General features: G+C 42.7%; 1 protein-coding gene across 3 annotated transcripts in view; it reads right to left on the reverse strand.

Annotated features, from left to right (window-relative positions):
* The window catches only part of Pappa2 (pappalysin 2), a 276,315-nt gene that overhangs the window by 243,205 nt on the left and 6,240 nt on the right, over positions 1–26,870 (reverse strand). For all 3 annotated transcript variants that reach the window (NM_001427778.1, XM_063272601.1, XM_063272600.1), the window contains one exon: positions 324–1,395. In NM_001427778.1, the coding sequence (NP_001414707.1) occupies positions 324–1,395 (1,072 nt within the window). The remainder of the gene's footprint in view (positions 1–323; positions 1,396–26,870) is intronic.

Consider the following 26,870-nt stretch of genomic DNA (forward strand, 5'->3'; position numbering starts at 1 on the left):
AGCTATGTGATCTAGAAATACTTCCCTTTCTCTCAGAAAAGCTGCATATCTTCTTAAGGATTCCTTGGCCTCCTCTGGAGAGAGCCCTTGAACTCTTGATGCCTCTTCTACACAGTCAGTGTTGACAGAACTTGAGCTCTTTGAGAGCTGTACCTTTATCTTAGGCATTTCTGGATCCATAATTACCTCCCAGTAAACCCTAGGGCAGGAGAACGTTTTATTTGGCACCTGTGTGAATGCCTTTTGTCTCCTGGAATCAAAAGAAAAACGCAGCGGTAGAAAAGCACTCTGTACGAAGGACACCCCAGACCCCAGTTCCTTACCTCTTGGGTGAGTCAGGGTCAAAGCAAGTCTTTCGGACATCAGTCACTTCAGGATCGCAGCAGTCCCCATCATCAAAATCATTCAGCATGTTGTTGCACTCCATGTGACAAAGGCCATCCCTGCGATTCCAGGAGTAGCAGCGCCCCTGCAGGCGGCAATCGCCCCCATCGAAGCCGGTGAGGGGATGCTCACACTCAGGGTCACAATGGTCATTGCCAATCTTGCTGGGCTCACAATTAACAAGCACAACCCGGTGGCGCAGGGTGGAGTTGTGGACCCGGTGCACACTCAGCTGCCAGCTGATATTGTAGCGGCTGAAGGCCTGGTTCAGGGCCTCATGCTGCCGGCGGATCTGAAGATCACTCACAATGGGATGCAGTCCCTCATCGTCACAGATGTTTACCACCTGGTAGCGGACCACTTTCTCTCTGCGAAGGGGCCCGTGCGTATTGTACTGGGAGATGAGTTCCACATTGTCGCAAGCTGTTTGCCCACAAGGTGGGGGCTGTAAAGGTGACAGAATCTCGGGCTGTGACTCAGAGTCCTGGAAAACCTCCATCAGGGGATATGTTTCATCTCTAAAAGGAGCCCACTGTTCCTTCAGAGGATCGAAAGTGGCTGTCAGGATCAAGGTGGTCAACTCATCTACTCCACTTGGATGCTGGGGACTGTGCTGGAGGTGGAGTTGTGAGAGGGCGGTCGACCAGATGACCAGTGTGCCCAGGTAACCACGGAAGTAATGCCCATTCTCGGAGTTGTCCCCTCCCAGAAGTAGAGAGCGGCAGGATGCCATGAAAGGGCTATTCAGTGGACCAGACTGGTCAGGACTAGCAGCCACTCGAGTGCCATCCACATACAGAGCCATATGCTGTCCATCATAAGTGGCTGCCACATGAGTCCACGTGCCTGGCTGGTAGCGGCTGTGACCAATCACAGTAGTGGCTTTCTTCATCCGGTCAGTGCGGAGGGAAAAGAAGAAGCGAGCATCTCTTTGCCCCTTGTCCTTCCCTGAGCGGATCCCCAGGGCCCAGCCCTTGTCATTGACTGTGTGGGAGCAGTTATCAAACACACCTGGGAAAGAAGGAAGAGTTGAGGGGAGAAAGACCAGATACAAAGGGAGTGGAGAAAGGGAGAGGAAAGTCTGTGTAAATAGCAAGAATGTAGGTTTTCAGTTCCCCATATTGGCTGCCTGTCTGTACTCCCATATTGAATATTCTGACAGTGTCTGTCCACCAAGTAGGAGGAGGGGGTGTCATTCAATTAAATTCATTCTGGTAATTTTAAAATACCAAGGTAAAAGCCAAGAAGTAGCACAAATGATGGCAACCCTTTGCTGCAAATATTCTTCATGCTCATGGATTTTGAAAACCTGTCTCACTTCACCGACGCTACCAACTTTACATTTTCTCAGAAGACATGAGGAAACCCATAGAGTTTCTGAGACCAAACAGTCATGATTCATTTTCTCCTTTGAATGTTAAAATGATGTTTCTTGTGAGGGACATAAGGAGCTTGTAATATTCAGACACCACCCTCGCCTCCAAGTCAGCCACAGAGAACAACTGTTTCCCAAACAATACAAAATAACATTGGTCCCATTGCCTTATCCTCAAAACTGAGAAAGTCAGTTATGGGATTAGCCATTTTCTACCCAGGGATTCCTCTCATAGAACACAAGCAGGACTTCCCAAATAAATGAGATCCCTGCATAGATCCACGATAGGCTCAGAGCAAGCACTAGACCAATAAATCCATTTGCATAAAAAATGGCGGGAATACCTGTGACTACTAATTCGAAAACGGAGGCAGCAAGAAGCATATTAGGGACACAATGGTAGGACCACGGATGGAAGGGAACCCTCAGGCTGACTGGAATCCTTGAAAGCCCCAGCATTGCACTTTGATTGATTCCCCATCTCTTGATGAATAACTTCTCCCATACACTCTGAGGCAGTGGATCTCAACCTGTGTGTCCTGACCCCTTCAGCAAACCTTTATCTCCAAAAATATTTACATTATAATTCATAACAACAGCAGAGCTACAGTTATGAAGTAGCAATGCAAATAATTTTATGGTTTGGGTCATCACAGCATGAGGAGCATTTTTGTTAGCAAACCACAGGAAAACAGAACACTTCCATGGAAACATTCAGCGTGATAAGTATCTCTTGCGTTGATGAATGATTGATAGCGAGCCCAAGGATCTGGTGAGAAATAAAATAAGAATCGTTCTCCCTGGAACAGTTAGACAATAATTTTATCTATTCCCTGAATTCTTGTATAAGCTAAGCCAACAACTTTTGTTGGTGAAATGGGCAGGACTGATTTATGAACAGAAGACTTCTCATTCGTTTTCCTTTTGATTAATTCCTTGATAACTTTATACAATATCTTTTTGAAAATCATCTTTCCAACTTGAGAGAGTGTGTTTTCATTAAGCCTTCACATTTTCATGTCAAACAAATGGCTATATTCCATCAATGACAGGATACTTCTCTTGCCCCTGACATAAACTAATAACTAAGAAGGATAGTGCCTTGTCGCCTGAATAATTAAACTTCAAAGACCAATAAGAATAGGACAGAATAAAGAATATTAATTAAAATACCAATCAAAGCCTGAAGAACAGGCAGTGACTACCCATAGTCCAATTCCAGCTTGGCAATATTGAATTTTCGTTGTCGTTGTTGTTGTTGTTGGGTGGGGGCATTTATTTATTTGCTTTGCTGTATGTTCTTTTGCTGTTGTTTTTCTGTTAAGAGAGTTTAAGAACTACTTCTTCATAAATACTTGTGTTCGATGGATTGTTATAAAGAAGACAAACCTATTGTGATCAACACTTAGCTCCCTGCTTTACGTGTTCTTCTAACATCCCAGGTTTTGAAAAGTACAGTATTATCTTAATTATCTCCAACCACTGACTTATGACAAATATGCCACAGCATTTAATATGAGTACTATAGATACTGGTAGCTCAGCTATATGCTGATTTAAAAAAAATCAAAAGACTTTGAAAGTCTATTATAAAGGGCCACATACAGGAGTATCTGATTTCATATAGTTTTTAATAAGTGATTAACTAAATCTAGTTGTAGGTTTGAAGACTTCAATTTACTGTGTTTAGTACTCCAATCCAATTAACAGTACAGTAATTATTTCTACTTAGTTGTCTCACAGGAAGCTATAAAATTTTCACGTTACTAATTTTCAGTGTTTGCTAATTTCTGGAGTGTCAATTACACCCACGGCACTAATTTTAGGTTGCTAATATGATGTCACTGCACATGGTATTGGGAAGAGAGGTGTACATTTGGCTCCACTGAACCAGTGGGAGCCAGTTCCAGAAGCTCCAGACTAAAAAGGAAAGCAGACCTGAGCAGCCAAATGTCTCCCTCTCCCTCTGAGTAGACACAGCTGTGTGCAAGTTTCTGTAATTTGAAAGGAGTAAATATTGCCTCCCATCCAGGTCTTTTTCGTGTCTACCAGTGCACCAGTTGTACCTGTGAATACAGTCTGTCCACTCCAAGTCTGTTCTTTATCCCCCTTTAATTATAGGCTGAAACTACAGGGCAGCCTGGCACAGCTCTCGGCATACCCAAAGGAAAGACCGTCCATCATGCTCACCTGATTCCATTGTGCAGATACAAGATAAATTTTGTTTCATGGGGGAATAATGACAGAATCACCATACTGGAGACACGTCTCTTTCCTCCCAGTCTAGCACAGAGGCTGTCAGAAGTAACACAATTGGAGCCAAGACAATATACATGGTGAAACTCAGAGCTTGTGCAAGAGTGAGATTTTATAACTTTGGATGTACATGTGATAGAAACAAACACATTATAACTGGTTTTTATTCATCAAAGCCACATTCTTGAGAAGAACAGAGGACCAGATCATGAATATGATTTATTAAATCACTCAGCAACAAACTGAACTTTGATAGCTCATGGTTAGAAAAATCAGATCAAGTGATGTAACTCAAAGGATGGCAGGGGAATTGAAGCCAAACGTTCAAATCACATCCTCTTAAAACTCGGAGAGTGATTTTTCTGCACTTCCTTCCAACTGCTTTCTGGTATTTATTAATGTTTACTAAATTTATATTTGGTTAAATATTTTATATTATATTAAAACTGAGTGTTCTAGGGTGGGGCAAAGTGAATTCAGAGAATATATCTTGTTCATTGTATTTCTGCTCTGAGCTCTCAAAGCTATTGAGATGCTATGGTGATCTTAACAGAGAAATATCCTCAAGTGTGTCTTTAAAGAGGGAAAAAACCCATTTGGATCCAAATCTCTATTATTAATTAATTATTAGCATTTGTGATTAATAAAGTCATTGCCCGTGGAGAAATGTTCTTCTCTCAAACTAGCATATCTCCAGGGCAATGTAGAAAAAAATTCTAAGACAATGCTAAGCTAAAGTGTTGTAAATAATTGTTTAGTAGAGACATTTTAAGAGCAGTACCTGTGTAGACATCTCCCTGTTTCTTTCAGTTTCGTGAGCTTATTCTTAATGCTTCGGAGATCTGTTCCTTACACCAAGATGAAATAAAAGAAGTTTAAGCTCTCTTTTATGAAGGCTTTGCTCTGTTCTAACCATGGCTCATGTACCATTCCTATTAATGGACCACGAATATATGAGCTGAATTGGGATATCCTTCCCTGAGGACCAAAAGCTGAACATTGGAAGATGGAGAAATTGATTCACAGTCTCTCATCTAGCAAGTGCCAGAAAGCAGAAACCAAACCCAAGTCTATTCAACCAAAACACCCATCTCCTTTCCACTACAGTAAAATACTTCAAATCATTTAAAAAAATGTTATTGCTTGGGACCAAAAGGAACTACATGGGCTGGTGAGTGTGGCATCAAGAGATTTAAAGATTGCTTCTTTTTCTTCTGTGACTCCTGGGAAAATTCACGGGCCCAAAGCCACACCTGGAAACAGTTTGGAGGAGAAAGCAAGTGACTAGTAAGGTCACAGGCCAGAACCTGCATTGGCCAGCAGCCTTGCAGAATATCTGATAACATTTCTAGGCAGCCCACATGCTCCTTTGTGATATATAACAATCAGTTACCAAGTCTAAGGATCCCAAGGCCAGGGAGAATTGTTAGGTTGAATCAAGAGCTATCGTCACAGAGAAGAGGATTGAGGAAATGAATTGTGGCGAACAGGGAGTTGGAAATTGGCTTCTCCACAGTAGCTTCTTCCATTACTTCCTGATCAAACGTAAGAGATGAAAGAGGAGCCCAGTCATGGAGTAAACAACAGAAAGAGTCGTCTCCATCTATCTACTGCCAGTGGCTTACTTCCTTCTCTACAGATCCCCCTTCTCCCTCTTGGAGAAACTCTGGCCCTCCATTCTCCTGTATTTCCTCAATTAAGCACATTCCTGTAGGCATGTTCTTTTCTTAACAACACTCCCATTATAGTTCAAGAACCACAAGTGACATCGTAGCCATCACAGCATTTGAAATATCATCCATCTATTGGGATGCTCTTTCAAAATCACCTCATGTTTCATCTTGTCTGGAAGGTCCTTGATCTTGACCATCCTCACTGAAGTGGGTAGCATGCTGAGCTTTGCTGTACTGTTACTGTTTTTTAACCTAGTCATCTAGGCCATTTGGGACTTTGCTGATAAAAGTTGGGTTAGCTTAGACATCTGTGATTCCCACGGGATCAAGAAATGGTGGGTTTTTCTTCCTTTGCCGTATCTACTCTGTTACTGAAATCTGAGTGTTCAGAGTCCTAACTGGCAGATAGAGTACTCCCAGCAGACCTTGGGGATCCCAATAAGCCTAAAGTTGCATGTGAAGCACAAAATAATGAACAAAGAGAACCAAAAGAGCCCAGGCATGACCCGTGCACTCTAGCTGCTGACTTTCCCCAGTATGTTAGATGTGCCTTTCTATCATGAGCCACTTTCTTCTGAAGCCTACACAGTTGAATAATGACACATGTGATTAAAAATTGTTTAGAGCTTTTCCTGGGCTTCATCCATGGCTGTTCTCATAGAAGAGTTCACTTAACAGCAAGCCTGGGTAACAGGGTTGGGGAGGTAAGGTCTGGGCAGAAATGATGCTCTTGGCAAAGACACAGCAGTAGAGCCTAACTTCCAAGAAAACCCCATGGCAAGGGTTTTTACTCTACGCCTGGGGGATTAAAATCAGGAGCAAGAGTTCTGCTTCTCGGAGAAGCTTCATCTGCTTCCAGGAAGGTAAGGTTTGGATCATCAAAACAGAAGAGTCACACACGGTGTCATCAACTCTGGGAACTGCAAAAACATGCTGTATGCTGCGAGTTTGTTTTTAGGAGGAAAATGGAAAAGAACGGGGGGGGGGCAGGAAGGGTTGCAGAGAGCATGTTAGGTCATGATCATAAATCAGCCCGATAGAGGCAAAATTCTCTCTTGGGATATTATGCCTGGGTCTACCCCACACATGTATATGATGTCTTCTACAGAACTACTTACTCAACATCCAGCACCCTCCCCTTACCCCCCCCCCCACACACACACCAGAGAGAGTGTGGAAGAGTAAAAAGAAGAAAGAAAAAGGCTATCCATCAAAAAGCAGCAACTCTGGCAGCTCCGGAACTCTATGAGCAGGAAGAGTGAGAAGGGCAAGCCCAGGGAGCTGCTCCTCAGCTGTTCTAGATAACTTTCCTTCAAGACAGCATCAGGCACAACCTTTCATCTCTGAGTCCAACATTTTACAAATTACAGCACAGAACTGAGAAGCGTCTCGTGGGGACCATCTCCCCAGCATATTTCCAGCAAAAATGTCAGCTTTTCTTTACAGAACATTTTTCCTTTTGTCATGGTTTTGCCAGAGGCATAGATGATAGAAGCCAGGAGGGGGGATTTCCCAGCCTACCCACAGGCCACCCAGGCATCCAGTGGGAGTCCACCAGGCATAGTGAGGCTGCTTTGAAACTGCCTAAGAGAACAGGAAAGCGAGCAGTGGACTATAAGAACCTAAAGAAAGGAACGGCCTCAGAAAAAGTGGCTCAAAGATGATCCTACAGAAAGTAGTTAGCATGAATCCTGGTGCTACATCAATGCAGGTTAACTGCTCTTGGGGTTAATCTTGTGACTTGGTGGTGACGGGGCTGCCCAGGGAACTGAATTGAAATCATATCTTCTGCCTATACCTATTATCTGCAGGCCTTAACCAGATCTGAATACATGCATATTCTGATTCAGTGACACCTGCAACTGTGCCTTCCAACAGACTTGCAGGTGACAAAGAGATGCTGAACTCACTACCCCATGAGTTGAGGACCCTGTGGTAGTTATGAAAGTAGCTGTGCGTGTTATTTTCATGCTAGAAATGGAATCCTGGCCTGGCATGGGCTAGATAAGAGCTCTACCACTGAGCTATCCTTCCTGCTTCTTCCATTTTTTTTCTGATGTTACTAGGGACCAAGTATACAGTACACCTACTAAGAATGCATTGAGCTATACCCTGGCCCCTGAATAATGGGACTCCAAGTCAAAATAAACTGTTTCTTTGGGGATAAGCATTGATCAATGGTGCTTAGGGATGAAAATTTATCTAGAGACTATAATATAACTATGTAAGAAAGAAAGTAATCCATGGAAGCCAGAGGAACTGCCAGGATCGTCAAATTACAGTTGTAATGTGCCTTGGAGAAGAATGGCCAGAGCCTTGAGAATTTCCAGGGCATCTCTAGGACATCCCTATCCTATCTCAGTATCCTCCCTGCAAGGCCCTGGAAACCACAAATGACCAAGCATGGCGGGCCCAACAGTCAGATGCAAACCAGAAGGCTGCTTAATATTTTTTTTCTATGTGGAGGAGCAGGCTGTGAGGTAGAGCGACTGGATCTGACAAAGAGTAATTCCATGACCCTGAGCAGCAGCTTGAGATAGTCCTCAGATCTTAGCTTCCAGACAGTAGAATGGAGATAACACAGTAGCACCAACTTATAGCATATGAGATATGAAACACACACAGGACAATTAAGAATGATCGACACCTATTCACCTTAAACGGCCAGTGGCCATAGCCATTGCTAACATCATTTTAGCACATGGAGGTCCACTTCTTCAACAAACTTATAAGCTCTTTGACAGCTGGCAACACTACCTTATAGTTCCCTTGATTCCCATCGTGTCAAGGCCAACATCTTGCCCATGATAGAAGTAAGTAAGTCGAGGACACCTGCCTGAGACACCGCCGGAACCTGAAGGAAACTGACCGGATAAACAGTTCTCTGCACCCAAATCCCGTGGGAGGGAGAGCTAAACCTTCAGAGAGGCAGACAAGCCTGGGAAACCAGAAGAGACTGCTCTCTGCACACACATCTCAGACGCCAGAGGAAAAAGCCAAAGACCATCTGGAACCCTGGTGCACTGAAGCTCCCGGAAGGGGCGGCACAGGTCTTCCTGGTTGCTGCCGCTGCAGAGAGCCCATGGGTAGCACCCCACGAGCGAACTTGAGCCTCGGGACCACAGGTAAGACCAAATTTTCTGCTGCAAGAAAGCTGCCTGGTGAAATCAATACACAGGCCCACAGGAACAGCTGAAGACCTGTAGAGAGGAAAAACTACACGCCCGAAAGCAGAACACTCTGTCCCCATAACTGACTGAAAGAGAGGAAAACAGGTCTACAGCACTCCTGACACACAGGCTTATAGGACAGTCTAGCCACTGTCAGAAATAGCAGAACAAAGTAACACTAGAGATAATCTGATGGCGAGAGGCAAGCGCAGGAACCCAAGCAACAGAAACCAAGACTACATGGCACCATCGGAGCCCAATTCTCCCATCAAAACAAACATGGAATATTCAAACACACCAGAAAAGCAAGATCTAGTTTCAAAATCATTTTTGATCATGATGCTGAAGGACTTCAAGAAAGACGTGAAGAACTCCCTTAGAGAACAAGTAGAAGCCTACAGAGAGGAATCGCAAAAATGCCTGAAAGAATTCCAGGAAAACATAAATAAACAAGTAGAAGCCCATAGAGAGGAGACACAAAAATCCCTGAAAGAATTCCAGGAAAACACAATCAAACAGTTGAAGGAAATAAAAATGGAAATAGAAGCAATCAAGAAAGAACACATGGAAACAACCCTGGGTATAGAAAACCAAAAGAAGAGACTAGGAGCTGTAGATACAAGCTTCACCAACAGAATACAGGAGGTGGAAGAGAGAATCTCAGGAGCAGAAGATTCCATAGAAATCATTGACTCAACTGTCAAAGATAATGTAAAGCGGAAAAAGCTACTGGTCCAAAACATACAGGAAATCCAGGACTCAATGAGAAGATCAAACCTAAGGATAATAGGTATAGAAGAGAGTGAAGACTCCCAGCTCAAAGGACCAGTAAATATCTTCAACAAAATCATAGAAGAAAACTTCCCTAACCTAAAAAAAGAGATACCCATAGGCATACAAGAAGCCTACAGAACTCGAAATAGATTGGACCAGAAAAGAAACAGCTCCCGTCACATAATTGTCAAAACACCAAACACACAAAATAAAGAATATTAAAAGCAGTAAGGGAAAAAGGTCAAGTAACATATAAAGGCAGACCTATCAGAATCACACCAGACTTCTCACCAGAAACTATGAAGGCCACAAGATCCTGGACAGATGTCATACAGACCCTAAGAGAACACCAATGCCAGCCCAGGTTACTGTATCCAGCAAAACTCTCAATTAACATTGATGGAGAAACCAAGATATTCCATGACAAAACCAAATTTACACAATATCTTTCTACAAATCCAGCACTACAAAGGATAATAAATGGTAAAGCCCAACATAAGAAGGCAAGCTATACCCTAGAAAAAGCAAGAAACTAATCGTCTTGGCAACAAAACAAAGAGAATGAAAGCACACAAACATAACCTCACATCCAAATATGAATATAACGGGAAGCAATAATCACTATTCCTTAATATCTCTCAATATCAATGGCCTCAACTCCCCAATAAGAAGACATAGATTAACAAACTGGATACGCAACGAGGACCCTGCATTCTGCTGCCTACAGGAAACACACCTCAGAGACAAAGACAGACACTACCTCAGAGTGAAAGGCTGGAAAACAACTGTCCAAGCAAATGGTCAGAAGAAGCAAGCTGGAGTAGCCATTCTAATATCAAATAAAATCAATTTCCAACTAAAAGTCATCAAATAAGATAAGGAAGGACACTTCATATTCATCAAAGGAAAAATCCACCAAGATGAACTCTCAATCCTAAATATCTATACCCCAAATACAAGGGCACCTACATATGTAAAAGAAACCTTACTAAAGCTCAAAACACACATTGCACCTCACACAATAATAGTGGGAGATTTCAACACCCCACTCTCATCAATGGACAGATCATGGAAACAGAAATTAAACAGTGATGTAGACAGACTAAGAGAAGTCATGAGCCAAATGGACTTAACGGATATTTATAGAACATTCTATCCTAAAGCAAAAGGATATACCTTCTTCTCAGCTCCTCATGGTACTTTCTCCAAAATTGACCATATAATTGGTCAAAAAACGGGCCTCAACAGGTACAGAAAGATAGAAATAATCCCATGCGTGCTATCGGACCACCACGGCCTAAAACTGGTCTTCAATAACAATAAGGGAAGAATGCCCACATATACGTGGAAATTGAACAATGCTCTACTCAATGATAACCTGGTCAAGGAAGAAATAAAGAAAGAAATTAAAAACTTTTTAGAATTTAATGAAAATGAAGGTACAACATACCCAAACTTATGGGACACAATGAAAGCTGTGCTAAGAGGAAAACTCATAGCGCTGAGTGCCTGCAGAAAGAAACAGGAAAGAGCATATGTCAGCAGCTTGACAGCACACCTAAAAGCTCTAGAACAAAAAGAAGCAAATACACCCAGGAGGAGTAGAAGGCAGGAAATAATCAAACTCAGAGCTGAAATCAACCAAGTAGAAACAAAAAGGACCATAGAAAGAATCAACAGAACCAAAAGTTGGTTCTTTGAGAAAATCAACAAGATAGATAAACCCTTAGCCAGACTAACGAGAGGACACAGAGAGTGCGTCCAAATTAACAAAATCAGAAATGAAAAGGGAGATATAACTACAGATTCAGAGGAAATTCAAAAAATCATCAGATCTTACTATAAAAACCTATATTCAAGAAAACTTGAAAATCTTCAGGAAATGGACAATTTCCTAGACAGATACCAGGTATCGAAGTTAAATCAGGAACAGATAAACCAGTTAAACAACCCCATAACTCCTAAGGAAATAGAAGCAGTCATTAAAGGTCTCCCAACCAAAAAGAGCCCAGGTCCAGACGGGTTTAGTGCAGAATTCTATGAAACCTTCATAGAAGACCTCATACCAATATTATCCAAACTATTCCACAAAATTGAAACAGATGGAGCCCTACCGAATTCCTTCTATGAAGCCACAATTACTCTTATACCTAAACCACACAAAGACACAACAAAGAAAGAGAACTTCAGACCAATTTCCCTTATGAATATCGACGCAAAAATACTCAATAAAATTCTGGCAAACCAGGTACCACAAGTGTAACAGAACTGTGCTGTTTTCTCGGGTTTTGTTTTTTTACTTTTTTTTTTTTAATGGAGTGTGCTGGATGTCTCTACAGTTTTGTTCAGATGACTGCAGAACCTGGAAAAGCTGTTGCTGCTGTTGATGCATAACACACTGCTATTATTGGTCTTTTCATATAAATATAAATATATATATACAGATATATAATTTGAATTTTTTGAAACTTTACCTGTGCTGTCAACTTTCGAAAAAATTATACCCGTTTACTGTGTTGAGTTGGCACTGTACAGAAATTAACAGCCATATTGGTCTAGAAATGTTGAACTTAAGTTTTTTCCATTTGTACAGGGGTAACACACTGTATTAAATATGTAAGGTCTTATATACGTGGGTTTGATTACAAAAACTAATAAAGTATTCTCTAAATTAAAAAAAATAGCATATAAAAAAAAGAAAAATATCAGTTTCATAAATGAGGGTGATCAGAAGGTAAGAATAAGTCCACTGATCTCAAAACTGCAGCCTCTAGATTCACTTTCAGGTATAAGATTCATGGTTTATGGCCATAAAAAAACACATGGATAACTCGTCAATATTTTGCTTCAACAGTGATAATGATAAATGTTAAATCCTGACAGTAAAATATTATTATGTTTTCTTTGTCAATATTTGTAAAATATTCCATAATAAAAGATTAACAGTGAAAAAAAAATTCTGGCAAACCGAATTCAAGAGCACATCAAAACAATCATCCACCATGATCAAGTAGGCTTCATCCCAGGCATGCAGGGATGGTTTAATATACGGAAAACCATCAACGTGATCCATTATATAAACAAACTGAAAGAACAGAACCACATGATCATTTCATTAGATGCTGAGAAAGCATTTGACAAAATCCAACACCCCTTCATGATAAAAGTCCTGGAAAGAATAGGAATTCAAGGCCCATACCTAAACATAGTAAAAGCCATATACAGCAAACCAGTTGCTAACATTAAACTAAATGGAGAGAAACTTGAAGCAATCCCACTAAAATCAGGGACTAGACAAGGCTGCCCACTCTCTCCCTACTTATTCAATATAGTTCTTGAATTCTAGCCAGAGCAATCAGACAACAAAAGGAGATCAAGGGGATACAGATCGGAAAAGAAGAGGTCAAAATATCACTATTTGCAGATGACATGATAGTATATTTAAGTGATCCCAAAAGTTCCACAGAGAACTACTAAAGCTGATAAACAACTTCAGCAAAGTGGCTGGGTATAAAATTAACTCAAATAAATCAGTAGCCTTCCTCTACACAAAAGAGAAACAAGCCGAGAAAGAAATTAGGGAAACGACACCCTTCATAATAGACCCAAATAATATAAAGTACCTCGTTGTGACTTTAACCAAGCAAGTAAAAGATCTGTACAATAAGAACTTCAAGACACTGAGGAAAGAAATTGAAGAAGACCTCAGAAGATGGAAAGATCTCCCATGCTCATGGATTGGCAGGATTAATATAGTAAAAATGGCCATTTTACCAAAAGCAATCTACAGATTCAATGCAATCCCCATCAAAATACCAATCCAATTCTTCAAAGAGTTAGACAGAACAATTTGCAAATTCATCTGGAATAACAAAAAACCCAGGATAGCTAAAGCTATCCTCAACAATAAAAGGACTTCAGGGGGAATCACTATCCCTGAACTCAAGCAGTATTACAGAGCAATAGTGATTAAAAACTGCATGGTATTGGTACAGAGACAGACAGATAGACCAATGGAATAGAATTGAAGACCCAGAAATGAACCCACACACCTATGGTCACTTGATTTTTGACAAAGGAGCCAAAACCATCAAATAGAAAAAAGATAGCATTTTCAGCAAATGGTGCTGGTTCAACTGGAGGGCAACATGTAGAAGAATGCAGATCGATCCATCCTTATCACCCTGTACAAAGCTTAAGTCCAAGTGGATCAAGGACCTCCACATCAAACCAGACACACTCAAACTAATAGAAGAAAAACTAGGGAAGCATCTGGAACACATGGGCACTGGAAAAAATTTCCTGAACAAAACACCAATGGCTTATGCTCTAAGATCAAGAATCGACAAATGGGATCTCATAAAACTGCAAAGCTTCTGTAAGGCAAAGGACACTGTGGTTAGGACAAAACGGCAACCAACAGATTGGGAAAAGATCTTTACCAATCCTACAACAGATAGAGGCCTTATATCCAAAATATACAAAGAACCCAAGAAGTTAGACCGCAGGGAAACAAATAACCCTATTAAAAAATGGGGTTCAGAGCTAAACAAAGAATTCACAGCTGAGGAATGCCAAATGGCTGAGAAACACCTAAAGAAATGTTCAACGTCTTTAGTCATAAGGGAAATGCAAATCAAAACAACTCTGAGATTTCACCTCACACCAGTCAGAATGGCTAAGATCAAAAACTCAGGTGACAGCAGATGCTGGCGAGGATGTGGAGAAAGAGGAACACTCCTCCATTGTTGGTGGGATTGCAGACTGGTAAAACCATTCTGGAAATCAGTCTGGAGGTTCCTCAGAAAATTGGACATTGAACTGCCTGAGGATCCAGTTATACCTCTCTTGGGCATATACCCAAAAGATGCCTCAAAATATAAAAGAGACACGTGATCCACTATGTTCATCGCAGCCTTATTTATAATAGCCAGAAACTGGAAAGAACCCAGATGCCCTTCAACAGAGGAATGGATACAGAAAATGTGGTATATCTACACAATGGAATATTACTCAGCTATCAAAAACAATGGCTTTATGAAATTCGTAGGCAAATGGTTGGAACTGGAAAATATCATCCTGAGTGAGCTAACCCAATCACAGAAAGACATACATGGTATGCACTCATTGATAAGTGGCTATTAGCCCAAATGCTTGAATTACCCTAGATCCCTAGAACAAACGAAACTCAAGACGGATGATCAAAATGTGAATGCTTCACTCCTTCTTTAAATGAGGAAAAAGAATAACCTTGGCAGGGAAGGGAGAGGCAAAGATTAAAACAGAGACTGAGGGAACACCCATTCAGAGCCTGCCCCACATGTGGCCCATACATATACAGCCACCCAATTAGACAAGATGGATGAAGCAAAGAAGTGCAGACCGACAGGAGCCAGATGGAGATTGCTCCTGAGAGACACAGCCAGAATACAGCAAATACAGAGGCGAATGCCAGCAGCAAACCACTGAACTGAGAATAGGTCCCCCGTTGAAGGAATCAGAGAAAGAACTGGAAGAGCTTGAAGGGGCTCGAGACCCCAAAAGTACAACAATGTCAAGCAACCAGAGCTTCCAGGGACTAAGCCACTACCTAAAGACTATACATGGACTGACCCTGGACTCTGACCCCATAGGTAGCAATGAATATCCTAGTAAGAGCACCAGTGGAAGGGGAAGCCCTGGGTCCTGCTAAGACTGAACCCCCAGTGAACTAGACTATGGGGGGAGGGCGGCAATGGGGGGAGGGTTGGGAGGGGAACACCCATAAGGAAGGGGAGGGGGGAGGGGGTTGTTTGCCCGGAAACCGGGAAAGGGAATAACACTTGAAATGTATATAAGAAATACTCAAGTTAATAATAATAATAAAAAAAAAGAAATAAGTAAGTCATTACTAGCTTGGATCCACAGGAGGTTTTTAGCAGAGTTGTCAAAGGCACCCTCCCAACTGAAAACATGTCACAGAACAACTGTGTTTTCCCTAATGGAAAAAAAATTACTTAATCTTCCTCCCTCTACAATTCACTCCCATGGAGGGAGTAGCTACTAAGCTGACCTAGCAGGGCTCTGCCCCCAAAGCCTGTGCCTATGAAGAGGCAGATTGACTCTCACCTCACCTTATATTAACTACTGGGGATAACAAAGACTAAAGAGCCCTCCTGACCCTTGTTCCCTCTAACTCATCCGGGCAACTTCCTCCAGACTCAGTACTTTGCCAGACATCATCTGTCATCTCAGTATATTTGAGCGATACTAAATTATTTTTTCCTCACATGAGGTAATAACAGAAGTTTAATAAGTACTGAAATGTTCCTTATGTGTTGTCTTTGCTACCAAGAAAGGGTTGGGAGAGAGGGAGAAGGCAGTCTCCTGAGTAATTGAACACTTGAGAAACTCTGTTTACTTTTTATTTGCTTATTTATCGGTTTACTTATTGGCATGTCATTTGGATCATTTCTCATTGCCTTCCAGAACAAACAGTAGGAAAGCTCTCAGCCTTGGGGAGCTATGCTGATCACTCTAGCTTCAGAATTCCCTGGAGAGCTAGCTAGTGGCTGAGGGTGACTTCCTGAGGTTTATAGTGAGCCTCTATAGTGTGAAGGGGTGAAGCAGCCTGCTGTTTCTCATCAAAAGCTGAAAGCTGTCCTCGCCCTGCTTTCCCATCAACTGTTATCTTCTCACCTTAACAAAAACAGGAAAGCCAGCAGGACAACAGAATATAAATCCCCAAGTGCAGAAGGCAAGAGATGCAAACTCGGAGGGAGGCAGAGTCATACACCAGGGAGAGCCTGGAATAGGGCAACTATTCATCTTGACATGATACCCTCCAGAGTCCATTAGTCCTCAGAGAGACACAGCCACACAATGGCACCTTTACCAAGAGACATCACCCCTTCCTCCACCTCTACCAAGATCTCCCTGAGAACACGCTTTTCTAGTGCCCATGAAGTACTGATATTCCAATTTTCTGTTCAATCCCTCCATGGAGACTGTGAGAAGCCTCTCAGAAGTTTGTTTAGCATTTTCTTTTAGTGGGGTCAGTTCACAGAATCAATACCAACCCAGGAAGCGTTTAAATAGTTCATTCATACTCAGTGGTCCTGCAACACTCAGAAGTTAAAGCAAGCTTGGAGGAGAGACATTCACACTGAAAATAACCTACCACTTCTTCCTCTGATGACAGGAAACTGCATAGGAGGTTTTCTTAAAGCAATACATTGCCCTGCTCTTGCAGCAGAAATCACTTGCCCATTGGCTACTAGAGTCACTCCGTTTACACACGCAGCCCGTGCCACCTAAATATCCATGCTCCCTTCATGCAGGTACAAGTCACCTAAGAGGCCTCTGCTTTCCCAGAAGAAAGCACCGGGAGACTGACCACATAGAGCCCACATACATGAAGGCTATTCCAGTCAGACTTAAATATTCATAATGGCTTTGTTCAGCTATATGACTGGGACAGAGAGCCATGGCTTGTGTTCTCAAACTGAACCCAGGTCAGTCTGCAGAGCCCTGCGTTCAAAGACGTCTGGGTAAACCCATGCCTGAAACTAGTCTGGCTACTTGGTCTCTACAGGAGTGAGGGGAGTGATCTACTGAACGGATAGTTAGGGTTAAACAAGGACTAAAAAACATTTTTAAAAAATTCCATCTTACTGAATATCTTCATAAAATCTTTTCTTCTACTTTCCAATGAGAAATTTAAATTAAACAGGAGCAGCCAGAAAGAGCTGAAATAAAACCAAATTAGAAGCTAGGGAACTTGGGAGTATATCCATAGGCTGCCCCCGTTTGACTCTAGGAAATCCATCTTTCCTTATGTTTGCCTCACTAGGGTGCTGTTTGCACAATTGATGTCTGGAATCTTGGTCTCCCTTACTACCCAAGCTGGCTCTCACTCTCCACAACTACAGTATGGCCATAGAAAGAGGAGGTAATTGGGTTATTCCATGTATTAATGATGGGTTCTCGCTAGTAGGTTTCGTTTGCAGCCTCATCCTGCAATTGTGTCCTTCTATTGTCTAAAAGGCAGAATAGTCAAAGTTTGTTAAGGTTACTGGTTAGGGTTCAGGTGATTAAGGGTTCACTACAAATAACTCCATGAATGGTCCTTCATGGGTGTTCAGCCATCAAGAGTTCAGGCCTAAGGAAGTTTTAGGTTGTTGTAAGGTTGTATGGTTGTAAAACAGGTCACAAGGAAGAGACACATAAGGCAGGATAACAGACTCAGAGAGCCTAGCTGGCAGAGTTCTGTACACCGCCAATGAGAAAAATATCCACCAGCATTGATCAAGGACTTACTACCTGCAGACATAACTCCAAACTCATGATTTGTTTAATACAATTACTATTCTTAGGGCAAAACTACTATTGTTCCAATTTTCAGATGAGGATTTCACAATAAAGGGTTTAAAGGTCGAAGCCCAGATTCTAGATCTGACTTCGCCTCTCACCAGTCACAGGTAATAAACTTCAGTGGAGGAGGAGTTGTGGGTAGGACATTTCGCAGGAAGAATTGTCTACACAGAGGCAAGCAACAGGTAGACTATGTGAAGAGGAAAGAAAGAACTCCCTGATCCCGTAACTCTGAGATATGGTCCCTATTGTGTAGTCAGAAGAGGCCAGGCTCTGTGTGCACAAGGTCCAGACTATTCATTCAAATAAGATATGCGCTCAGTTCCAGGATCTGCCGTGGTGCTGGGTGGTATAGGAAGTCCTGAGATCTGGAGATGTCCGGAGATGCTAATGAGAGACCCAAAGACCTCACCTGCTAAGCAGACAGCTGGAGCTAAGTCTTAGGACTTTGAAGAATGCTGCAGGCAGGATCAGGAGGGAGCATGTTAAAAGAAGTACCAGAAAGAGAAGGGAACAGCACCTCCCTTGTCAGAGGCTACGTTTCATCAGTGCAATCCATATAGCAATATTCATCTCCTGGAAATGCTGGGAGCATAAAGACAAAGAGGGTGAGGCCACCATGTCATGCCTGTCTTCTGTCAGGAGCTACCCCTGGTTGAATTCAGGCCAATGATTGTCCATGCTCTGTCCAAGGACTCAGAAAAGAAAAATCAAACCCAAAGAGGAAACTTTTGCCAAAGTTCCTTTATCTGCAGGATCTATGCCATGAGCTGGCTTAGAGGTATAGTCTATTGTACGATTATTTCAAATTATTAGTGTGCCTTGAAACCAACAATGTCTAAGACAAAATACTATCTTAGATCACTGTTGTGGTTTAGGGTTATAATTATTCTGTGTGAAGTAGGAGGGTATTTTGTTTTGCTTTATTTTCACAAACAGCTATTGAATGCCTACGTCATGCTCCATCAACACCGGTTGAATAAATGAACTGGTGAGTGAGTGAATGGAAAAAAATAAATTAAGCTAGGAAGCATCTATAAATCTACATTATATTCAATTTAAATTATTCCAAAGCCAGACATAGTAGCTCGGCCTGTATAGATGGACCCTTCACAGACCAGAAAAGAGTGGATTGAAATAGAAGACTCGTGCCTTTGAGGCAGGACCACTCAGGCTCAAACTTCTGCTCTGTTCACAGCAGGTTGGAGACATTGGTTCTGGCTAGGATGGCTGCAGATCCTAAGCTCCGTGTTCACTACCTTTGTGCCCCCAGGCAATGTCCTGTCTCTGAGCTCCCTGCTCTCCATCGCCCTCTTTTAGTTATCCCATGGAACGGTTAAGTAGAAATGTCTAAGCTGACCGTTGTAGTTCAGGACACGAAGTCAGCGTTATGGAAGTTGCTAAGGAAACGTCGCTATGAAAATCCCTTACAGTAATTGAGCCCAGGTTTGCACACTTTGCATTTCTGTTTATTTGTCTTCCATTGGGTTCCCATGTCTCTGCTATCATGCACTTTAGATCACTGGTTCTTTTTACACTATGTCCCGAGTCTTGGATCTCTGTTAACACAAAATAAAATCTGAGTTTGCATTGACCCTGACAACGTCCTTCCTTAGCATCCTACTGAACATGCTTTTGCCTCTCTCTTTGCATCAGTAACTGTACTACCAGAATGTCTCTTTTGCTATCCAACTGGAGTGAAATAGATTTTCCAAAATTAGTCTGACTCCCACAATCACTGAGTCCCCAGTCCCCACCTCTGACCTGGTGGGTTCCTTGGCACCCGCTGTGCCATCTGAAGTTTTTCTTCCCTTTTGCCCACCCTTGACCTCTGTTCTGCACCTACCAGTCCTGACCCTGGTTACCTCTCATTGATATAGAGCTGTTCACTCCCGTGAGAAAAATTATAATTGTAGGCATTGTGTTCTTGTGTACCGTGTAAAGTTTACCCTTGCGCTATCCAAATACTGATTTCTCTGCCCTCATATCTTATTTCAATCCAGACGCGGCATTGTTATGCTTATGTCAAGAATCTCATTTCTCAAGTTTGTATAAGCAAACAACGCTTACCAGTTATTCTCCTCCTTGTCAGTAAAAGCTGATCACCCAATGATTGGCCAGAAGAGAGAATAGGGCGGGACATCCACCGCACAAGTGGAGGGGGAGGGAGGAGAGGAGGAGGACTAGGAGGATTAGGAGGAGGAGGAGGAGGAGGAGGAGGAGGAGGAGGAGGAGGAAGGGAGGGACGGAGGGAGGGAGGGAGAGAGGGAGGGAGAGGGAGGAGTTTGAGCCTTCTGTAGGAAGGAGTTCATAGAGTTCAGCTGGATAATGGAAGGCCCTAAATGCCAGTATTAAAAGGATTAGGATGGACTGGCCAGGTATTGAAGTGAAGCTTTAAAATTAATCTTGGTTTCTCTGTGTCATTGCTGGGGAAGTAGCTAGGATAAAGAAATGCAGTACCGTATTAATTTCCAGTATACATTTAAATTAAAATTCACATTTACATACAGTAATTTATAAAAAGCCTCTCACCTGACTGGGAGCATCTTGTAGGCACAGCTTTTACTTATTCTTAACTCTCTAGAATGGGTCATATTATCTGGTACTTTGCCGAATAGAAGCTCAATAAATGTTGAACGAATGAGTGAATGAGTGAATGAATGAATGAGTGTGTATAATACCAAACTACTTTCATAATCTGCTTTGAATGTACAGAAAGTTCTTAGATGAAAGAGGGAAAGTATAAAGTTAGTGGCTAAAGGGTGGAATGTCTGATCAGTGTGTGATTTCACCTTGGATCAGTTGCCTGGACTTCCAATCTAGACATGAGCCCTGACTGACCTTGCTCTCCCAACTGCTTGTCATGGCAGTGTCTCAACTTCAAAATGCTCTGAAGCTTTGCTCGCAGTTGCTCTATTGTATGTTTAAGAAGAACCGCCTTACCCCACCACTCACTTCTGAGTCATAGAGGAAACTGTTCTTGTTTGCCCTGAATTTTATTTCCTAACTGTTTTTCTTTCCTTCTTTTTTTTTTAAAGTAAGATTGTTTTAAAGCAGGTAGTAAACACTGGAAGTGAAGAATGTTGTTATTTTGAAGGACACATACTTGGCAAAGAAATATGCTCTCTGGAAGGTACAGGGTGAGGGTGTGTGTGAGGTGAACAGAAACAGATTTGACAAGGCCCCAGAGTAACCTAGCTCCGTGGCCTCAAGGGCAGAATCATGAGATTTATGTACTTATTTGTGACATCAGGAACTCAAGCTCCTGAACATGCAGGGTGTAGGGACTCAGGATCCAACTGAACGTGTTGCTGCTGTCTTCGTCTTCTTCCTCTTCTTCCTCCTCCTCTTCTTTTTCCTCCTCTTCCTTCCCCCTCTTCTTCTTCCTCTTCCTCCTCTTTCTCCTCTTCCTCCTCTTCTTCCTCTTCCTCCTCGTCCTCCTCTTCCTCTTCTTCATCTTCTTTTTCTTCCTCCTCTTCTTCCTCTTCCTCCTCTTCCTCTTCTTCATCTTCTTTTTCTTCCTCCTCTTCTTTTTCCTCCTCCTCCTCCTCCTCCTCCTCCTCCTCCTCCTCCTCCTCTTCTTCTTCTTCTTCTTCTTCTTCTTCTTCTTCTTCTTCTTCTTCTTCTTCTTCTTCTTCTTCTTCTTCTTCTTTCTTCTTCTTAATAAATGCCAAATAAGGTGTTTATGTGGCCTCTGCAAGGCCTGAACTAAAACAGGAAAGAGATGGAGCCAGGCCTCCTGGCATACACATTCTGAATGAATCAGAAGGCCAGCCCCAGAGGAACAAGGAAAGGTGCCTAAGGAAGGAAGCAAGGGTTGAGGAAGGACAAAGTGTTTCTGGCTACAGGCAAATAATTGCATTTGCCTATCTGCCAGAGGTGATTCCTACTTCACGGCTCTATTTCTGCCACTCCCAACAACCTGCTCTCCATGCTAGAACTGACATCCAAAGGTCTCTGGGGTTTTCATCTCACCCTTGAGGAAAGGGAGAAATCATACCTCACAGAGGACTGAGAGCCTACCATGACACCTGAACTCAGAAGGCTCACTCACCATGTTGTCTGTGTGAGACCTCAACGTGGTTAGGGGACAAAGAGAGAAAAGGCAAGAGCATGTGTCAGGTACTAAGGCAGAAGTGTGGTGAATGGTATGACCAATCACCCTATCACTCTCAGAGGAAATCTATCTGCATCTAACACCACACTAGACAACTAGATGATTCCAGAGTCTCAGGTCTAAACCTACAAGCAGGTGCTGAGCCTTAACCAGACTGGATTTAAGTACCCAGCTGGCACAAAACCCAGAGGACATCATAGTATTGTAAGGGGGCCACATGAGCTATATCCTCCTGCTTCCTCTCTTTTGTGCTGCTTCAGAACTGAATGCCCTGTGATTCCTAAGTGGCTCAGCATTCCCCCAGAAACCTGTTCCTTCCAGCTTCTCGGGTAGAGCCCAATAGATAAGGATGGAGTTTCGCGGATTATGTGGAATGAAGAAACAAGGCCATAAGAACTATAGATAAAGCATGGCCATCAGGAAGAACACTCCACGCCAAAGCTCTGCAAACAATTACAGAGGAGCAAAGCCCAGCATGACACTTGCTTTGATAAAGTTTTATTGGAACACAGCCTACCAATGTGGTTGTGCATCAACTGTAGCAATGTGCACATGCTAACTGCAGAGTTTAGCAGTTGCATCATAAACTGTATATGGCCTACAAAGCCTGAACTATTTAGCATCTGTTCTTTTTCAGAAAAAAAAAATGTCTGTCACATACTGTCCTATGCTTATAAATCTGGAGTCCCATAAGTGTGTAACAGTCCACATACAGCAGCAGCAGCATCAGGAGCAGCAGCAGCAGCAGCAGAATTATCTAAGCTGAGAAGCTTGTTAGACATGCAGTCCCAGGCTTCCCCAGAAAAACACAATACAAATTTGCATTGCACTTGGGAAACAGATTGGTACAAGAGCCGATGCCAAAAGAGGGTTAAATAGGCAAAGATTTTTACTCGATGAAAGAAACTCTGAGCAAAGATATGGAAAGAGCTGGAAAAGGGCTAGGAGAGCTAGCACCCCATGATATTAAACTGACCATGGGAGAAACAGAAAAGAAAAGAGAATTCAAAGAACATTCTGCAAGGCCTGAGCCAGCACCAACCATGTTAGGTCTCCCTTTATCCTTGCCACTTCAGTGAGTGGTGATCTCCATACATAGTCCTTGCCAATGTCAGTGTCACTGGGGTCCATAGTCAATGAATGCCCTGTGTTGGATCCCTGCAAAACACGCTCACCTGGGATCTACTTCCAGGTGCACCCTAGCTGACCTCTGTGCACACGGAAGCACAAAAAGTGATGCTCTAGTGTAGCTCATGGCACACTTCGCCCTTAAGTGACGAAGGGCCAGATCCACTGGCTTCTTAGGCTATACAGTCACTGTCACAACCACTAAACCCTGCCATTCGCCACAGAAGCAGCCACAGAGAACACATAATCAAATGAATGTCGTGTGCTGGATCAAACTTCTTTGACAAAGGCAGCTTCAGTTTTGGGGTGATGGGGTTCAGAGGCCATAATATGCCAGCCATTGCTCTAGAGTAAATTTCCTTAAAGTAGTCCAAGCTTTTGTTCCTAGACACATAAGAGAAGGGGTTCTCCTATGGAAGGCATGTGGGCAATGTCATGCTCAGCAGTTTCCCTCGGATGCTCTTCTGACACATGGTAGGCAGCAATAGCACAGTTTCAAAGCCATTGCCCTGGATCCCCACAAAAGGCCTCCAGTTACAGAAAGTTCTCCTCACCCCAGAGGGAATCCAACAGTCTACATTTTTAGTTCATTCTACAAACATAATTTGTAGAACTATGTGATTCTACCATTATAGAGGGTATTTGGGGGTGACAAATATGGATTGGAGCTGCATACAACTTCCAAGGGATGTTCAATTGATAGAAGTGAGAGCCATGCCTAACTAATATGGCAAGAAGTAACGTGCAGTCCATAAAAGTACACAAGACGGTCTATAGGTCTATAGGAGGTCTATAGGTCTATAGAAGGTCTATAGAAGACTAGAAAAGGTCTCTAGAAAGTCCATAGACTAGGAAAGGTCCATACAAAGTCTATAGAAGCCTAGAAAGAGAGAGAAAGCAAGCGCTCACTCCACAGGGAGTGAGGCTGTAAGGAAGAGAGTACCACAGTGGGCTGTGAAAATGGGACCATGATAGGTCAGTCAGATTTACCTCTCAGGCCAGATAACATTCACATTGCTTCTTTGTTGAGCCACCAAGCCTCATGATGAAAACTCCATTGCAAAGAAGCCAAGTTACAGTCATCAGGCATGTGCTTCCTTCACACAAACAATTCATGCATCCCCCTGTCACCTGAATCAGCAGGGCCATACCCATGGGCCCTCGTACAAACAGTTCTTTGCCAGCTGGGTCACTACAGCATCATCGAATATTTGAGTCCTGATCTAGGAGGGGGATGTGGAGAGGAGCACGGTGATTCCTCGGGGTCTGATAAGGACAAACACTCTGATTTGACCATCCCTGCCCTGTATGTAGGGAAGCAGCCAAAGGGCAAAACAGAGAGCCCTGGCTTTAGGGAAAGATACAGATGCGGCCCTTTGTCTAACAAAGTCTGTGAGATCAAGATGGCCACACTGAGGTCTCCTTACATTTATGTAAAACTCTGTGTTCCCTGTGGTCAGAACTCTTTACCCTGAGGCCTCATTCCATAGATGTCACTCACACAGAAAAGCTAGCAATAGACTTTGAACAATGGCCAGATGGCAGCAGACTTGGGCTAACAGAATATAATAATGTACATTTTTCTGTTAAGTAAAGACAAATTTCACGAGATATTCAATAGGGCTTAGAGCTCAGAAAAATAAAATACAAGTTTTAGCACCATTGCCCAACTGATTTGAAATAGTGCCACTCAAATAAAAAGAACAGATGACACGTTTTAATGTAGTAAATGGATCCTTTGGGCTTTTTCATCTACCGTTTTTATCTTGAGACCATATTGTGGAAAAATAATAACTACTTACAGCCCATTCCCAGGTTATAAATTATCAGAGTAAATTCCTAAGGAATTGAAGCTAATATCTCTGTTAAGGAAAAGTTATATTTAAATTAGAAATTAATTTACTTTGGATACCTCATGATAAACCTTTCATGTCACTGGTAAGTAAATAAGCCTCATGGGCCAAATTTTGTGTTGGGCACATTATCTACATGACTTATGTAAAACATTCTACAGGGCCTCTGCTTAATTGTCGTTTGCTTGGGAACTTTTTTTCCTACTTTATTTCAAGTAGAATCATATACATATAAATATAGTCATATATATACACATATATATGTAATCATGTATATACATATATATGTACACATATATGTGTGTGTGTGTGTGTGTATACATCTTTAATTTTCAGTTTGACAAACATAGCTGGGGGGGGGTGGCTGGATAGATTGCCAGAGACAGTTGTCCTGTTAAATGTCAGAGAAGGATTCTAATCCTCGTCTGTTGAACCCTCAGGCTCTACACTGGGACACTGAAAACTTGGGCATGCAGAGGACCCAAACTCGCCTTCATGTCAAGGACGGTTCTCAGACAGCTTTGTGCTCCCCTCGCTGACTTGCCGCATTTTGCATGGCAAGGCACTCGATAAATATTTGTTGGCTGAAGAATTCTTCTGGGCTTGGTTTCCAACCTACCATGGATTTAATGACTCAGTGTCCTGCAGCACAGAGCCGCAGGTGGTTACTCAGCTGGGCGACTTCAGGGAACATTTGAAATCAATTACGGGTGCGGAGGAACCTGTTAAAATGTCCTCTTTTGTGTATGTTGGGGTTGAAGGGGAGGAACGGAACTCGAAGTGGTAGGAAAGGCTCAGATGGTTTCAGGGTTATGCACTAGACCTTAAAGAGTCCACACCAGAATAGGACACAAGTTGGCTTATTTAAACACTAAATTCTAATGACCCAACCTAATGGGTTCCTGACCTCAAACTACTCCTAACTTGCCACAGAGCCTCAAAGTGCCAGACCTTTGACTGGCTACCTTTGTGAAGAACCCCACCAGGGAGCAGACCTCTCTCTCTGCTGCCACTGGTCTCCAACTCTAGGAAACGGGCAACTTAAAGTGTGGCCTACCTTTCAGAAAGCCCAGAGGATGGTCAGAAGAGTCCCCCCCACACCTGAAGTTTGTGAAGCTTGTGTACCCTGCATTTCCCTCAATCCTCAATGAAAGCGTTCTTGCAACTCATTCTGGAGTCTGACTTGTTTCAGAAGAATGCGGGAACTTAGAGTGCAGGGAGAGGGTAATTCTAGCTGATTTTGTTTTCTTCAGTGTTTGCTAGAGCTTCAAGTTAGTCACAACTCTTTTAAAAAAAAAGTCACTTTAGCTATCCAGACAGGCCTTTCAAAAAAAGAAAAAGACCCATGAAGTGGACCCTGAGGGGTGCCTACCAACAACATTTTGGGAGAAGGTGATTAAATTACAGCCCAGAGGCTGGGACAGGACAGCCCTCAAGCAAACTAGAGACATTCCCAACTTTGTGGCTGCCTCATCTCCTGTGCACGAGACAACACTGCCACCTAGTGTCCAGTATTAATACTATTCCCTAAGGTACCATAGCTGTGGGTAGGGGCTTCTTCTGCCGCGACTGGTATTGACTAAATTGTTTGAGGTCTCTGCTGAGGAAAAACAATCCCAAGCATGGTAGGTAGAGGACTTGGAAGCTGATTTGAGTTAAGTAGGCGGAACCTGAGGTTTGAAATCTATTGGCAGAGTGAGAGCCAAGTCTTGGCCCATCCTCAGAGGAGCAACAGAAGTACAGCCTGGGGTTTGTGTGTAACTCCCAGCAACTTGACTCTACCTTGTCG

Source organism: Rattus norvegicus, chromosome 13, assembly GCF_036323735.1.
Source record: "Rattus norvegicus strain BN/NHsdMcwi chromosome 13, GRCr8, whole genome shotgun sequence".
Lineage (NCBI taxonomy): Eukaryota > Metazoa > Chordata > Mammalia > Rodentia > Muridae > Rattus > Rattus norvegicus.